We start from the raw sequence: 16,692 nt of genomic DNA on the forward strand, positions 1-16,692 counted from the left end.
TACGTAGAATGGTGTTGATCACTACTTTTGCGATGGAGACTGCATTTAATTTTACTAATCGAAAATGTCAAACTGGAAAATGTAGGCAAGAAACAGCAGAATAAAACCAAATGCTGCATTGTTTTTTCTGTTCAAAGCGTCTACTATTTGTTATAAGTTTTCAAGCTCGTCCTAACCCTCCAGACGGAATCATAGAGTAGAAAATTGAATCTTCTTCAAATCTATAGTAAATTAAATCATTCCAAAATGTTTGTAAATTGAAATTATTTTTAGAACATGTAAAAATTTCGGAGCGAACTGTATTTATCTGAATACTACATGAAGTAATGTCTAATTATCCTATTATTTACATGAGATTGATTCGTTGATATCTAATAAATATTGTTTTTTATCCAATCGATATACTCCGTGACGCGAGTATAAACTCCTGGATATCCAGGTTCTCCGCATTTATTTCCAAAAGAAACAATACCAACTTGCATCCAGCGACCTTCTGCTCGTAGCATTAATGGTCCACCAGAATCACCTTGGCATGCATCCTTGCCACCCTGACTATATCCAGCACAAAGAAAATTGCTCGTAATCGGTTGGAAGTAGGCAGCGTTGCAATCTTCGTTTCGCCAAACTGGTAGCACAGCTTGACGTTGGACCGTACTCTCCTTACCACCTGTAAGCCATTATTCATCATGTTCGATTACCAAACTAAACGAGGAATACTCTTCTATAAAATAGTGAGAATTTTCTCTCCACAGTTTTGAAAAATTACCGTAATAAGTGGTGCCCCAGCCAACTACGGTGGGTCTGGCACCTGCGAACGGTTCACCTCGGAGCCGTGCTGGTGGCAGGCATAGGGGTGTGATGTAAGGAGTCTTTCTGACCGCTTTGTTGAGCTCTAATATGGCTATGTCGTTGTAGAATCCAACTCTGGAGAATTTAGGATGTGCTCGAATCTCTTTGACCGCGTATGTTTCAGGAGAGGATGGTTCGTCGTCCCTTTCGAGGTCGATGTCACCGAGTCGAACTGTAAATTGACGTGCCGCAAACCTGTAGGTACACACACAAACTATCAATGAATGATGGTTACCTCTGAGGATACAGGATTCTAAAACCTTCAACAACTATAATTACGGTCGCTGACGTTGATCCCTTGTGCAATGAGCTGCAGTAAGAATGTGTCGTGGACCAACCAAAGATCCTCCACACCAAAATTCCGTACGCCTTGACCCATGCAAAAATATTGCCGCCATCCAAGGCCAACGACCAGGTAGCGCCTCTTCTCCACCCACGACACGATATTTTCCTGCATTCCTTACCCCACATTCTGAAATTATTCTTTGTAGTGTACTACACGATAAAACAACGATGACTGATTTAAAATTTTCAGGGTTTATTAAAATTACCATCGTCATCTTGAATCAAGTTATTGTCAATGGTATCTGTGATCTCCAGGCTAGTAGTATTACTGGATGTAGTGGAAACTGAGGTTCCGTCTGTATTTGTAGGAGCTACAGGAAGAAGTGGGATTGGCCTAGGAGTCGATGGTCTGGTAGGTCGTTGATAAGAGGGTCGCAGTGGTCGAGAGGTAGTCTCAGTAGCGGGATAGATAGTACTGCCGGTACTTGGCCTGCAACCAATTACAGATGAAATCGATTAAGAATAATGAATTTCAATCGAAGAAAGGAATTGGCATGGAAATATTTTTTGCTCACTTTTCACCATTTCCTAGAGGACAGCAGACACCGGGAACAAATAAACTCTTGAAGCACAGGGATTGCCTGAGTTTATTAAGGTCTAAAAGTAGTTGAGGACAGTTGCTCAAATCCTGACATTTTCCAGCGGCACCGTCTGCGGTTGTACATTCAGACGGATTCGCAGATGAGTCTTTGTTAACAAGCTCTTCGTTAGATTGTTCCAAGTGTGTCGTTGAGGAGCTTCCAAGTCTTGTGGGCATTGTAACTCCACGAACTAATGGTGCAATGCTGTCGGTGACATTTCTACCAAGAATATTTTTCGATATTGTGTACAAAGCTGATGGTAGTTCCTTAGGTGGATTGTCCGATGACTCTACACCCCGAGTCATATTAACGATATAATTTCCGACAGTATTCAAAGCACCCAGAGTCTCAGAGAACGTTGCCAGGGGATCCCTATCCTCCGATTCTCTCACAACATGTGTGTAATAAGAGGAAGGTGGATGATCCTGTGTGTCTCTCCTTAGGAGAAGCCCTCTTCTCGATCCTCCGATATCCCATCCTTGCTTGGTCCATCGCCTGACTGGAGAAGAATAATGGAGTTGTTGGAATCGGTAGCTGCCTGGTGCTGTTCATTGAAATTCGGAGCGATATGAATAGCCATTGAAATTGCGAAATTCAATCCATTGCACGTTAAAGTAGTTTACTTACATTGACTATAGTAGTTAACATTTTCTTGAGCATTGGTAAGAGTCCCCGAAACAGCATTCCATATTATCAACAAATCTGAAATATCATATAATGTAATCTAACTGTAAAATCTTAATAGTTAGAAAAAAATGTAACATCATTGGGTTTTGATTGTTTAGAAACAGAAAGATACAACATGATATGGGCTTGTGATTTTGAAGCGATATCCATATCTCTGTTTGCTGTAAACTTGATGTATCGCGTGGTGGGTGTTGAGTAAGTTTCATTTGCGGTAAAGTACCATGCGCTAAATTGCGATATGCAATTATACTAATAAGCTGAAATCCGTACGAATCCGGTGATTCTGATGAAAAAAAAGTTAAAATCCGGTTTTGTCTAGAAATGTAGGATGAACAAAATGAGGAGCTTAACGAAGAAGATTAGCTGGGACCGGGTGCCTCACGCTTCAAACTGTGCATGTTAGCGATCGGTGACGTGGTCCGGATGCGTTATACAAACAAGAATTCAGTAAGACTTGATAGACGGTGAAAGTCATGTTCGAGAAAGTCTGCCTCGTTCACTGTCGATAGCTACAGACCATCATCGGCTATAATAATCAGTCAGAAGACCCGCGCTACGCTAGAGATCAGACATGAGGCATGATAGTTATTCTTTGAAACAATTTAAATCGGTGCATCTTGGTCTCCTGGCGACAATAATTAGTCAACCTGATAAATGTAACAATAAATCTGAATCCTCAACAGCGGGCCCATGAACAACTTATTTCTCATATCCGATGTCACTTTCAGTATTTACGATACCCTGAATCATTGAGTTTTCGAAGAGCCGATAATGTATAAGTATTTGAGTGACTTTTTTGTAAAGTAGATGGTTTTTTTTCATCTTTTTAAACTCGGAGAAAGGGAGCTCGAATCGGATGTTCCCCACGCGATCTTATTATTTCGAATGAGAAAAATCTTCGAGTCATTCGATCTGACCTGATTATATTTCCGAAGACGGATCCACAAAGATTTTGAACCCGGACATTATACATATGCACCGACATGTGACGTAATCGGAATATTTGACCGCACGATATTTTCCTGATAAACCTTCCCTTTTGTCTGCTTAGATCGATGTGACATAAATGATTCCGAGAGATTGGAGGTTTTATTGAAACGATAACGATTACGTCGTTAAACTCCAAACCTGAAGTATATGTTATTTTACTCGTAAACGTTTCAGACTTCATCTGATTACAGAATCTAGAAAGTCGTGAAGGTATAAAGATCTTTAATGCTACACATATCTTGGGCACAATAGCCCAGTGAACCGTCAACTCTGAACTGTCTTACCACTTTTTAGTTCATAGATCAATGTTCCCAGGCACCTCGAATGGGGAACACATTCTCAAAGAGAAATCATACTGAGCTTGACTCCAAAGCGTCCAAATTCTTTAGACTATTTTCAAAAGGCCTAAATTGACAAAAGAAAATATTCTTTTTTTCCAAATTAAAGGTGTTAAGGAGAAGTAGTAATTTACGACCGCATGAATAATTCGAATAGAATTTCGATTGTCTTCTCGTCGGCAAGTGAAATGCGAAAGAACTATCACAGCGTTGCTTCGACGAGGATAATAATTATCAAGTTCAAGGAAAAGTAGATATGAGAAAAGGTATCTTCGTTACACTCAAATGAATCCGCGTGCCACTTACCGATCACAATTAACGGTAGCCCTTTCATTTTAAAAGAAAATCGACGGAAACGACCAATGACATTCCCTTTATGTTTTTGAACTTGATTTCAAAACGCTACACAACACAGTTGAATTATCTTGTACTTATACTTGTTAATTTTGATTAAACCGAACTCATGATATGTATTAAGCACTAATCATTTGTTAAGTCTTCTTTAAAGGGAAAAACAAAACAAAACAAAACAACAGAACAAAATAAAAATACTAACAACAATACACACGCGGCACACACGCGCACGCAAACTCGATTAATAATCGCGATAAAAATACGCAGGTTTGTTACATAGATTATATTTATATTGCACGTTTTATCGTGTATGTGACGTATTTCCAGTTGGATCGTGCGGATCAAGAATCCTTACTACTATGACTGTGACTATCCTGACGACTGTCCGTGAAGAGACCTCGACATACTTACCATGGTTACTCTCTCTCTCCTTTCCTCCGTACCCAACAAGGAACTAGGTGCCATCCCTCACTTCTTTCTCCAGAGGTCAAATTTACCAAGGGAAAGTGTTCCTCACTCCCTGGCGCCGAGTTCCGGTCTCCCTACTCCTTTCTCTTTGCTCTTCATAGACGATCAATTATGTACATGATTCAGTAGAATTTATCATGAGGCTAACTATTACACACCCGTACACTTCCGCGGCCACCCCTCACCGCTGACAAAAACTTTCCTCGACGAACGTTGCAGGTTTTCGCTTTCAAAATTCTTGGTAAATCTTTTGATTTTAACGGCCCAATAAATTTCGAAGTGAAAGTCACTTGCAGTGTTAATCACATTGTTAATGATAATCTAAGTTTATTTATCGATAATAAACAGGGTGATCCTGAATGAATGCAGGCCTAATTAGTTTCAAATGTCAATAGAGGAGTTGGAATATTAAATCGTGGATTAGAAGAACGCGCGTAAGTCCTTTATAACGTACTGTATATTCATCATTTATTGATATTGTAACGCATTATACTTTCAACAGAGAACGCGGTTTGTTGCGTAAGTTAATCGCGGGAACTTATTTATGTAATTGTACATAACTATTATATTTTATCAAATCAATATCTAAGATCATATTATTCACAATTATTCTTTAATTAGGTATTAGCTTTCAACTTGATCACCAGTTTGCTTCACCATATTTCTGTTCGTTCGCCAACTCCTTTCAAACTGCTACAGTATTGTTGTCGCTATTTTCCATCCATTATTCAGCCAAAGATATCACCTTCTCATTTTCTTTCAGGCACACACGCACACTAGAACACCGGCTCATAATTAGACAACAGACTCGGTATTACTAAATTGCCATCCGTACGAACGACGGTATCATCAACAGCTGAGCAAACTTGTAATATATTATTTATAGTTTTTCAAACGATTCAACAATAGCAACATGTAAGCGTTATGATCAGCGTGTGATATTCATATTTTAGAATTAGTTATTCATCGAAACAAGCACTGGAAAGGCAGAAAGGCTTGCCAAGCGATCAATTATATATGTATATTTTTTTCTTCTTCTTTGTATTGAGACCCAAAATAGCGTTTGCTTTTAACACAACTCTGTCATAAGTTAGAATCAATTGTTATTTTTGTTCACCATTCACTGTATCAAACTAATTTTAAGATTTTATTACTTGACCTTACATTCATAGGTCACTCAGCGATGCTCTTTCGTTTATTTATAAACTAATATTAATATTTTCTCATGCTCGGCATCGAGGATTTGTAAGGGTCGAATCTATCGTAGGATGGACCCGTTCCAGGCGGCGCCAGACCCAGCGATGGCATGGGCCCACCCTGATACAAGGGTGGACCCGGGTGTCGCATTGTGCTTCCGATACTCGCAGAACTTCCCCATCTGGTAGGAGAAATATTGGAAACGAGGAGATTACATTTGTGAAATCAGGATTCTTCGATCGAAACATACCTGTTCACAGTTTCAGAAGAACGGCTACTCCATCCAGATATTTCATTTCGGGGATCGCGTGGTCCACTGCTTGGCACCGAATTAAAAGATTTGGTCGACGGAGGTCCTGCGTGCCATCCACCAGCTGATCGGCTACTTTCAGTGTATCGACTTTCACCTGTAAACAATATGGCATTTTCTCACCATAATTTTTTGTATGGGTCTGTTGTGTGGCCCTCAGGGACAACTGATATACGAATTATTTAACCTAACGATTTTTTAAATATACCAAAAATTCAGATACAAAACTATCTTGTTTGATTGTGGCTAACCTAATTTAGAAGTGACAATTAACCAGTATGCTTTATTGAAAAAAAAAGGAAGATTAAGAAATAAATGGACTGTGGCAAGATATACCGAACGAATAAGAAGTCCATATTTTGAATCCAGGAATGATGGAAGGAATGAAAATTTGAATGCAACTACCGAAGATTGCCGATCAAACGTGATTGGGGGAAATAACAACTAGGTTTAAAAAGTTTTTCTTTAGCAATATTGCGCAATTTTCTTGTCTGATCTGAAAATGATTGTGGAACATCAACACTAACGGTGGGTCCAATTTACTACAAGAATAAGAATCATAGTATGGATAAGTTTTTTGTTTTATTAATAAAGCATACATGGTTGTAATTCTGGCAACACGTCAACGCCGGTTCAAAAGAATCTTACGATGAGATTTCTTGTAAGGAGGTGAATTTCTCAGGGTATAACCTACGGTCAAAGCATTTTCATTTTAAATATTCATTTGGCGAACCAGAAAAAAAAACATACGACCTTTTTCAAATAACGCAGGTAATTTTTAGATACTTTTCTGCTCGGTATTAACATAGGTTAAACGAGAATCTTGCAAATTCTGACTTTACAATTAATTGTTCATGCTTGAAAATCAGCAAATACTCTACCTGTAACTAACATACTTAAGAGAAGTGAAGAGATTTTTCGAAGGCAAATAGTAATGAAGAGCAATGTGGACCCGTAAAACCGTACGATTGCGAGCTTGTGTATGCTTTATGAACAAAATATCCTTACGCTAAACTGTTAGGCTAAAATTTTCCGTGCAATATTTCCTCAATATCATGAGAATTATTATTCTATAAATATGTAAATACGAAAACTTACGAGGAGCGGTAGATCCAGGGGGTTTGGTGCTTTCGGTGTAGCGTGTGTGACCTTCTCGTGTACTTCTATGGGACTCTGTTTCCGATCGGCGAATTTCCCGATCTCTTCCATACGTGCTTGACGCGGTTCTTTCGTACCTACTGGAATTCAAATAGGCTCAATCCAATTATAAAAATTAAGCAGCATAGGGATCGATCGGAATTGATTGAAGACCTTCATTCAGTTTGTTAAGCTAGGTTGAAGATTGTAAGTAATCAAAACGTAATGTTATCAACACACCCTGACGAGCAGAAACCAGAGGCGACAAATATTATTTACCTGTCTTTCACTTGTCGAGGATCGATGGACGAAGAAGGTGCAGGAATCGTCTCACGCCGTACAATTACTTCTCTCCCTCTAGTTACTTCAGGAAATACATCTGGACGGCTACTGCGGGATGGAAAATCGCTGTTTCTTTTGAAGTCCTTTTTAAGGTTAAGATCCTGAGTCGATCTAACGGTAAATAAGCACAAAAGTCGAGTTTAAAATTTTACGTTTTATAACTTCTTTCATTAAAGATATCTAAGAAAGATGCTAACCTGTTCGATTCATATCTAGAAGTAGGTGACGGGTCTAACCGTCTGTCGGAAACTCTTTCCAAAATATCTGCACGTCTGTCAGAAACTCTTTCAGGACTATGTCGTCTACTATGTTCAGATGCGATGCGCTTTCTTTCTGGCTCTGGATACAAATCTCTTGGATCTCTTCTGTCACTGGATGTTCTTTTGATGGATGGCGGTGGTGGTGGTCGTCGACTCTCTTCCAAACGCATTTGCTGCCTCTTTAATTCAAGCCGTTCCCGTTCTAGCTTCTCTCTTTCCACCTTCTGGCGCTCTCTTTCCAAACGCAGAAGCTCTGCTTTTTCTTGCTCGATTCTCTCCCTTTCGCGGCGTAGCTTCTCACGTTCTCTTTCCAGACGTGCCGCTTCTTCTCTTTGCCTTCGTTCGATCTCCCGCTGTCTTTCCATGTCCTCCCTTCGCCTGCGCGCCTCTTCACGGAACATTCTCTCCTTTTCACGTAACCTCTGGCGTTCCCTTTCATCCTTAAATTAGACCAAGATGGTTTGAAATCAATGAGGGTATGAGCGAATTGTTCTCACTTTCTTCTATATTGTATTGTCTATTGGACGTTGTTTTAAACTGTGCCGAATTTCCGTCATAATCGAGAAGTGATTGGTTGTTTTTTTTTCCTTTGCTTTTACAAAAATATGGAATTAGTCAAATTCCATATAATTTTGATACGGATTTCACAGTGAAAAGCTTTAGACTAACCCGAATTTTATCGAATGTCAGTACGTCGTCACGTCTCCGGCGTTCCCGACTGCGGGAACGCGAGTGGGATCGATGATGTTCCCAGGAACGAACTCGCTTATCACTGCTCCGTTTGCCTCGGTCGCTTTCGGGTTTCTTGCTTGTAGATTTATTCGAAAGTACGTCAGAGTCTTTGACGGATTCTTCTTTTTTCTCCGCAACTTCCGTTCTCTTTTCCTCAGGGGCGTCGGATTTTTCGTCCGCTTTCTTTGTGGCTGCACCAAAGTACGAATTGATGTCAAGAATTGTACATAGTGAGGACGATTAACATTCATGAATACGTATTCTGAAAAATTTTTTGAAAGCGAAAGACGACGTAATGAGAAACTCACTCGATTCGGCAGCTTTTTCTTCAGATCCTTGCTTGCTGTCCTTATCTTTCTTGTCACAGATTTCCGAATTTTCTTTCAATTTGTCCTTCTCATCTTTCTTGTCCGACTTCACGCTGTTCGAATCACGTTTGCGCATGTGACTTTGCTGTGAATCTCCTTTAGCCTGATCGAAACAATCGCGAAGAAATATGTCATTCTGTTATTGAAGGTTTATGAATTGTACCAAATCAGGGATCCGCTACTTTTTTTCTCACCTTCTCCACAGAAATGACTCGTCCATGAAGCTCTGTTCTGTGCAAATGTTGAATACATACGGCTGCGTCTTCACTGGTGGACATTGTGACATATCCATAACAACGAGCTCCAGGAGTCCTCGCATTTGTGACGACTTTAGCACCTATTACTTTTCCATATTTGGAGAAAACTTGCTTCAAGTCTGTAGCACGAGTGGTCGATGATAATCCAGATACCCACAAATTCCGGCTGCTGGCATTCACTGAACTAGTTGGCGATGTCTTCTTGTCTGAAAAAATATGAAAAATATTCAGAGTGCACACAGCTCAAAAAATCACTAGGGAACAGGAATTTATCAGAGATTTAGCAGAGCTCCACGCATACCTTTGTCATCTCTCTTGTGGCCCTTGAAAGTAGAGTCGGAGCTGAAAATTATGGGTGTTTGAAAAAGATATCAAGTAGTTGCATGTTTTCATAGGTTGTAATAAAAATTTTAACGCGCTACTTCGCTTAGGTCTAATAAGTATCTCTGCAATTATGTTAAGCAAATAAATTTGGCTAGCAACTCTTATAACTTTGTTCTGATCGCACTCGTTAGGTGAATCAGATTATTATTTCCACTCTCTGATTTTTTATATTAGTTCATGTTTTTGTGACGTTAGCACACACACAATATCGAATAAAGTCCATGTTCATCGACGCAGAATCTTTTGTTTTTTGTTATGTTTTGTATTTAACACTTTTTATACTAAGCAGGAGCGCATCTCGGCTGTATGTATCCACTCGAGTACTGGGAGTAAGTATTTAGAGTCTTCTCTCATCTTCCAACATTCGGGAGGTGAAAGGTTTATCCCGGAACGGAATACCTTGGTGAGAATGCGATTTATACTGGTATTATGTAATGTTCTCATTCTGCCATATGATACACAACGGAGGTTCTCCAGATGTCTTCGTTGTTTCTCAAGTTTCATCTTTTATTCTGGGTCCATTGGCAGTTGCACTTTTGCAGTGATAAACGCTTACGCAAGTCACTCTATTATTCGTACGTTCATAACATTCATAGGTTCATAAGTTTTGAAAAGTCTTGAAGCTTGCTAGCCAATTTCTGAAGATCTTAACATATTTCCCAGAGGTAAAAATCAGCCTAGATATAAACGAATGTATGAACTGAATAGGGAACTGAGTATATTGTATTCAATTGTAAAAGGGATATATTGTAATAATCTTGCGTGCGATACTGTCTGGTTATTCAATCTTGAGTAAATCGAGTGAATTGGGTTGAGTAGCGCCATATCCAGCAGACGAACATCGCCGATATACTCGCGTATAATTTAAGGGTCGAACCAATCCGAAGTGTACCAATTCGAGACCAACCTCCTGCTTCCTTCGCCTCCATCCTGCTTGCTCTTCAGACCGTTGACGCCATCCTTGCCAGCTGCACCTTCGGCTCTACCGCTGCTACCTTTAGAGTCTCCCTTCTTGTTCTCTTCGGTTCTCTTCTCGCCTCCATCTGCAGGGACAATCAAGGTAGCAATGTGGTCACTCTACGACGCCCCAGAATTCTTTTCAGCTCGCTCGCTCTCTTTCCCTCCCTAACACGATCTCGTAGAGAATCGTACTTCCGATTCGGGATTCTGTAGACTGGTATGACCCGCTGCAAAATTGTGCACAGAACGGACCAAGCTTGGGGCCGCGAGCGTATATGAAAGCCTATATTTTCAAAGATGTTTCATAATGTCTTTGTAACTTGACGTTGATCGAGTTTTGCTCGATATTGATAACAAAAAACATTCAAAAGGGCTAAGTTGCACCGCAGAGAGCTTACGCGCTTATATGCAGCGTATTACTGTTAATAAAAACTGTAGGCATCTATTCCAAGGGTATCGTGAGGCATCGTTATAAAATGTTCCCCCAAACCCCCCTATTCGACTAAATAAAATTCACGCCGATCAATCCAACTTGGCCTGGAGCAGCGCGTATCACGCGCTCTTTGAGTGACGCATAGCAGAGATCATCCGAGGCTTGGTATCAAGGTACATTTTTAGTTCTTCTTCCATATGAAAGTTAGGTGGTGAATCCAACGATGCTCTATGCGGCAGGTATAAATAATGAAATTTTGTAAAATATTCTAAATCAGTTAACTTAATCACTATCACCTAGAAATAATTGACTTTTATAAGCTAAATGATCCATAGAGAAGTAGCCAGTTTGCAGATTTCTTGCCCATGTCGTGGTCCTGCTTGTGGCTGGCTATCTTTCTTTACAGGTTGTGGATCAAGTTCGGTAACTTCTCAGCCACCTAGCGGATTGAACGAACGGATCAATCTTCTTTGCACTTCTAAGCTGTGTAGCAAGATATGCCTATTGTTCTTCCGCGTCATTTGTCGTTACGCACTTCCAATTGCTTTTTCTGCAGGGGCCTTGCTAATGAGCTTGGGAAGATCGATAGATTGTCGAATGGACGGTTGCATGTACACACTTCTCTATGTCCTTTGAATGCTTAACTATAGCTCCTCTAATTAGGTACTTAAATAATATATTCCAACGAACAAGACTTACCCTTCTGCCTATCATGAGTTTCCGTCTGAAAACACCAACAAATTTTAAATGAGTGTTGCGTTAGTAAGAGCAAAGTGGTTCATGCAATGAAAATCAACACGGATTCGTAAGCGTTGAAAAATAGCAGTGTATTACCTCTTCGGCCAGGAGATTTTCTTCATCTTCACCTATCGTCAGATTAATTGAGTCCTCATTGTCGATTCCATTGGTTTCTACAACTGTGGGATTAACTGGAGCAGCGGAAGGACTTGGCTCTGATTTCACGATTTTCTCAATGTCATTCTTGTCCTCTTGATTGTTATCAACTTCATTTTTAACATCTTTCGGTTCAACCATCTGCTCTTTTTTCGTATCCACTTCGTCTTTTATCTCAGGCTCCTGTGAAACGAACGAATGGAATGATAATTCCTTAAATGATGTCCCCCAATTCAATAACTATAGATTTTTCTCACCTCTTCCATTTCTTTCTTTGGTACCTGAAGACTTTCTTCACCAACTACAAGGGGTGTTTCTTCTTTGATCTTCATATCTGTTTGGTTAACTTGATTCTCCTGATTTTCGGTTTTTCGATTCTCAGATCCTCCGGAACATTCTTCTTGATTTGAACTGCCAGTTACTGACATCAGAAAAAGTATGCCAAACTGTCATAACATGAAAACTTTGAGCCCTATCAATTATTCTGTAAAAAAGTTACCACTGTTTTTCCTTGGAGTTGTTTTGTTGGAGCCAATGCTAGGTACGATCAAATATTCATCTGGTTTACCACCATCTTCAGTGATCGCCTGTTGAAAATTCAGAGTTTACAATAAGCCAAAAAGAGATTTTGGATCGAAAAACCGCAAAGACAATATTTTTAAGTATTAATGGATAGGTTTGCTCTAAATGAAATATACCGAAGCACAATCGTGCGGAAATCAATAGCACTAAAATGGCGCCACCTGGTTCTCGTGGATGATGCCGTACAGTGGCGATACATCAAGGCAAGATCGAATCGTTCCAAAGGGAAAATTGTTCAAATGCTTCTCAATAACTGTAAGCTAAAGAAGATTACCTTAGAGAGACGCTCAAGGAGGGCTGCTTTGTTGCCGGTCTTGTCTAATCCTCGTCTTTCCAACTCCGTTTTGAGATCAATCACACGTAGCTCAACTAACTTTTTGCCCTCGGCTTCGGCCATTACACCGCTTTAACGCAGTACATACGCGATGACTTAACACGTATTACCCACGAGTCACAGTTTTGAAGGGGGCAACGTTATCAGTTCTAATTATTGTCTAATTGTCACAATATATAGTTATTCACCAATAATAAAATCGGAATAGTAAACGATGAGATATGGTTCAACTGACCGTGTGCGCACTTTACACTGCTTTACACGCTGAATGCGCACTACCACCACTACGCTCTGAACGTCACCACGGCACTTAATATCGCTTAATATTTGCCTCGACTATCGATATAGCTTCAACTTCCGGGTCGATCAAGGTTGTACTTTGGCGGTCAATGTGATTTAAAAATAATCAAGAGGAGCAACACAATTACGATAAATGAAAAGAATTGTTTGATATAATAAAACTGTACTGTAGACACATAATATATTGTACATTGCACAATACATAGTTAATCTTGAGGCTGGACCAGGCAGCTGTGAAAAGCCAGATTTATGCGTTTCTCTCGAATGACCAGTTTTATAATCTTACCGATTCTATTCCGCATTATCAGACCATAAGACTGTTCAGCTATATTTAAGTCGATAGTTACGTCTATACAAAAGAAGCTGTAGGTAGTAGTAACTCAAAGTATTTAATTTTTATCCGTAGTATGTGAATAGTAAACAAGTCATCTCTACGATTGATTATCGGGTAATCAGTAGTTGTGAGAAACTTAACTTCCTACAATCAACCCACGTACTTGGTAAAAGAAAATAAGTTTTGTCCGTGGAGGAAAGCAGGAGAATATTATCCAAACAAGATCTTTCGCCCCTGAAGACATAATCTTTGGACTATTTGTCGTTAACACTACAGACAGTTTATACAAATAGATATCATTTGTACATTAATTCCCGGATGTTCGACATCAATTGAAAAGTACGTACGTAAGTACGCACCTACATGTCCGTAAAATACTAAAAAAAAAACTGAAAAGTGCATCATATAAGTACCGCATCGTATAAGTACCGAGGTACACAGTGACTGTGAATGTCTACGAAAGTCTGGTCACTTAATAATAAAATTAGCAAGAAGTGCGTTTTTATTTATGTAATGCAGCATTTCACAGACCTAGGAATTAGAAAGTTAATCCGATTTTTTGTCATTGAGTGCATCCAGTCTCTCAAGAAGAGGTGGATGGGAGTGGTGCCAACCAGAATAGAGTTTATCATAAATGGGAAAACCTAAATTGTCCTTGTGGAGTTTAACCAGTGCACTTTTTAGTGGGATAGAATGACCCAAAATCTTAGCAAAATTGTCCGCTTGAAATTCAAACGCCCGACTAGTTATGTTTGTTAAAAAACCCATTAGCTGGAAAAAGACAAAAATGATGAATAATCTCAGCAAAATGTTCTTGCTAATATTGAGTAAATAGAAAATAAACATTTTTATGTATTGGCCTCACCGTGTTCAGTGGAATTAGTATATACGTCGTGACTATAATCAAGCCGATTAGTATCGGTTGAGAATCACTAAATCCAAATGCTGTATACATTGGTTGGTAATGAAGCAGCTTAGCAGAGAGGACAAATTTGAGAAGAATGTCCGCCTGTAATTGAGTAATAACATCATTACAAACATGGATGCGAAAGTTAATTTCACATCGTACCTGAGATATGACGAGGAATTTGAAAGAGTGATTGAACTTCCAGTGACCAAGTTCATGGGCTAAAACAGCGACAACCTCGTCGTTTTCGCATCCCTTTTGTTTGTCAACATCATTGGCATCAGGCTTGTAATACTCCTTGACTAGGGTATCGTAGAGTACAATTCTCTTGTGTTTGTAAAACCCATAGAGATACGCGTTGCTGTGTGAGGATCGTTTAGATCCCTCGACTATGTACAATTTATAAAGGGGGAAACCAAGAGACGATGCAAGCTCTTCGATTTTTGTTCTGAGTTCTCCCTCTGGCAGTGGCGAGTACTTATCAAACAATGGTGCAATAATCTCAGGGTAAAGAATGAGCATGAACAGAACTACAATGCCTGTAAAAATCCAAAGATAAAGGAAAAAGTAATCTCCTCCTATTTGGACGATCCAGACTACCCCACAAATAAGAGGTGCTAAGATTATTTGTGTTATAATGAACTTTTTGATCTGATCCTTTATGAAGAAGGGCACGGTCTGAAAAATAATCATTCTTTTGATATTTGTACGCGACTATGGAAATGTAAAATATAATTAATATAATTACATTCGTTCAATTTGTATGACAGAAAAGAAATTTGTAATAAGATTTAGTGAGTGTTACCTGTTTGTTGAATCCATGTTTTTCTTCAAGCCAAAAAGTATTATAGACAGAAAATGGAGTATCGACAACCAAGCTCACCACATTCATCAACAGCATACAGACACTGCTGATGAGAATCTCATTGTCTGCGCTGATTCCACATGCCACAGAAATCTCTACTGCCCAATTCCAGAAATAGTGAAATGCAAAAAACAATATCACACCCTGCAAGCCATAAAAAAATTTGGAATTTTCACATCCAACTCAATTATACTGGATGTAGAAGACAGCAAGATGACTCACGGTTGTTACTATGGTCGAAAACACAGTTCGAATACGTGAAAAATTACTTCGATCCAATGCGTAAAGACGTGCCTTACTGTATACTTCTGGAGTGATCAAGTCTTTTATATCCTGGGGTATGTGGAGGAGTTCCGTCATCAAATTTGTCTGCAATTAATTTATTCGATTAAAGGAATACCTGCAAAAGTTGGCTTTCAATCGAGTTTTTTGGATGCAGAATGAGTAGATGAAATATAATAAAGGTTATGATTGACAGTGCAGTATCACTCCAAAAATCACCTTGAACAAAGAGGAGGAATGAGAAGGGAATCTAACCTAACCTCATTGGGAAAAATAATTGAAGAATAGAGCTGACTTAAATTAATTTCAATTGAGTAAAACCATTTGGACTAACCTGACGCCGATCGAGATAAAATTCCCAAAACCATAGCAACCATATCAGAGTCAACAGTTCATATTTTATATTTTCTCCAATGAATTCCTTAAAGGAAAAATCCATGCCTGAAACTTTTTCAAACCTTTAACGTATCTCCTCAAAGCAGGGAATTAAATGTTCACTGGGAATTCACTGTTCCTACTTTTCAATAAAAATTGGAAGAAGGCATATGCGGCTCAACCACCACGAAGTGATTTCGTGGGTTCCGTCACAGTGTATGCACCAGTACAATATCAACAGCAACAACGAATGCGACTTGTAAATCGCTTTAAATCGCAAATCGCGAGTCGGTAAGTCGCAAATCGCGAGTCGGTAAATCGCAAGACAAACGCTGCTATTCGTTGGATATTATTGACTAAGTTTCCATCGCGGGTTCGAATCGGGTTAGAGTTGGGTTAGAGTCGAGTTGGCTTGTCTGTTTCCACGCGACGCTAGTTACATGATGTCACACCGGAGTAACGGCAAGGTAAAGCTTTTACCAACCGCATAAAATTACAGGCAGATTGACATTTGTATGTATACAAATATTAAAGGGTGGTTATGTTATCATAAGACAGTATGGATCCTCGGGCGTGTATATTAATTTCGCAGTATTATGCTAATATGCAGAAATTGTTTCTTATTTTACAACATCGGCGACGGAAAACAGCGCAAAAGTTATGGCATGCAATGTGTATAATTATGAATACACATATGCTTGCGCTTGGACAAGTTTTCATTTTTTCCTCTACTTTCTTGAAGATTTCCGAAGTCTTAAACTTCTTCCCGTCCATTAGGTTTATCACTTGTAGTTCTTTTATTATTTCCAGAAAGATTTCCGTTTCAT

At 39.3% G+C, this 16,692-nt stretch overlaps 3 protein-coding genes across 7 annotated transcripts; all 3 read right to left on the reverse strand.

Moving 5' to 3' along the window:
• Window positions 1–281: 281 nt before the first annotated feature.
• Window positions 282–4,531, reverse strand: LOC105683068 (proclotting enzyme). 3 transcript variants are annotated; one of them, XM_048649619.1, is made up of 7 exons: window positions 4,097–4,531; window positions 2,403–2,477; window positions 1,710–2,274; window positions 1,401–1,624; window positions 1,129–1,321; window positions 767–1,044; window positions 282–667 (listed from the first exon to the last, which is right to left on the reverse strand). In XM_048649619.1, exons 1-7 carry the CDS (start codon window positions 4,122–4,124, stop codon window positions 372–374), a joined length of 1,659 nt encoding a protein of 552 aa, XP_048505576.1. In that variant the 5' UTR covers window positions 4,125–4,531; the 3' UTR covers window positions 282–371. The 3 variants fall into 3 exon arrangements, with proteins under 3 accessions (XP_048505576.1, XP_048505574.1, XP_048505575.1); XM_048649617.1 differs by having other exon boundaries at window positions 1,710–2,319; XM_048649618.1 differs by lacking the exon at window positions 4,097–4,531 and adding an exon at window positions 2,845–2,875 and having other exon boundaries at window positions 1,710–2,319.
• A 532-nt stretch (window positions 4,532–5,063) lies between these two features.
• Window positions 5,064–13,094, reverse strand: LOC105683067 (SAFB-like transcription modulator). 3 transcript variants are annotated; one of them, XM_012395380.3, is made up of 15 exons: window positions 12,743–13,094; window positions 12,386–12,473; window positions 12,144–12,307; window positions 11,827–12,069; window positions 11,692–11,716; window positions 10,507–10,642; window positions 9,517–9,557; window positions 9,153–9,421; window positions 8,899–9,061; window positions 8,528–8,781; window positions 7,796–8,298; window positions 7,536–7,709; window positions 7,218–7,354; window positions 6,060–6,216; window positions 5,064–5,990 (listed from the first exon to the last, which is right to left on the reverse strand). In XM_012395380.3, exons 1-15 carry the CDS (start codon window positions 12,863–12,865, stop codon window positions 5,825–5,827), a joined length of 2,643 nt encoding a protein of 880 aa, XP_012250803.2. In that variant the 5' UTR covers window positions 12,866–13,094; the 3' UTR covers window positions 5,064–5,824. The 3 variants fall into 3 exon arrangements, with proteins under 3 accessions (XP_012250803.2, XP_012250801.2, XP_020706353.2); XM_012395378.3 differs by having other exon boundaries at window positions 7,218–7,357; XM_020850694.2 differs by lacking the exons at window positions 5,064–5,990; window positions 6,060–6,216 and adding an exon at window positions 6,683–6,809 and having other exon boundaries at window positions 7,218–7,357.
• Window positions 13,095–13,245: 151 nt separating this feature from the next.
• On the reverse strand, window positions 13,246–16,312 carry LOC105683069 (CAAX prenyl protease 1 homolog). Its single transcript, XM_012395383.3, has 7 exons — window positions 16,009–16,312; window positions 15,825–15,937; window positions 15,431–15,577; window positions 15,149–15,352; window positions 14,506–15,021; window positions 14,302–14,445; window positions 13,246–14,207 (listed from the first exon to the last, which is right to left on the reverse strand). The coding sequence occupies exons 2-7, from the start codon at window positions 15,927–15,929 to the stop codon at window positions 13,983–13,985; spliced, it is 1,341 nt and encodes a 446-aa protein (XP_012250806.2). The 5' UTR covers window positions 15,930–15,937; window positions 16,009–16,312; the 3' UTR covers window positions 13,246–13,982.
• Window positions 16,313–16,692: the final 380 nt, after the last annotated feature.

This window comes from Athalia rosae, chromosome 2, assembly GCF_917208135.1.
Source record: "Athalia rosae chromosome 2, iyAthRosa1.1, whole genome shotgun sequence".
Lineage (NCBI taxonomy): Eukaryota > Metazoa > Arthropoda > Insecta > Hymenoptera > Athaliidae > Athalia > Athalia rosae.

Coding starts and splice junctions, on each gene's coding strand:
- LOC105683068 (XM_048649617.1), bottom strand. CDS start 4,124: ATGAAAGGGCTACCGTTAATTGTGATCG. Junction 2,478..4,096: donor GCTACCGTTAATTGTGATCG/GTAAGTGGCACG, acceptor ATGATATTTCAG/ATTTGTTGATAATATGGAAT. Junction 1,045..1,128: donor AGGGATCAACGTCAGCGACC/GTAATTATAGTT, acceptor GTGTACCTACAG/GTTTGCGGCACGTCAATTTA.
- LOC105683069 (XM_012395383.3), bottom strand. CDS start 15,929: ATGGATTTTTCCTTTAAGGAATTCATTGGAGAAAATATAAAATATGAA. Junction 15,578..15,824: donor TTTATCTCGATCGGCGTCAG/GTTAGTCCAAAT, acceptor AATTAATTGCAG/ACAAATTTGATGACGGAACT. Junction 15,353..15,430: donor TTTCGACCATAGTAACAACC/GTGAGTCATCTT, acceptor TATGGCTTGCAG/GGTGTGATATTGTTTTTTGC.
- LOC105683067 (XM_012395378.3), bottom strand. CDS start 12,865: ATGGCCGAAGCCGAGGGCAAAAAGTTAGTTGAGCTACGTGTGATTGAT. Junction 10,643..11,691: donor AACTCATGATAGGCAGAAGG/GTAAGTCTTGTT, acceptor TTGTCCCTGCAG/ATGGAGGCGAGAAGAGAACC. Junction 9,558..10,506: donor GGAGGCGAAGGAAGCAGGAG/GTTGGTCTCGAA, acceptor CATAATTTTCAG/CTCCGACTCTACTTTCAAGG.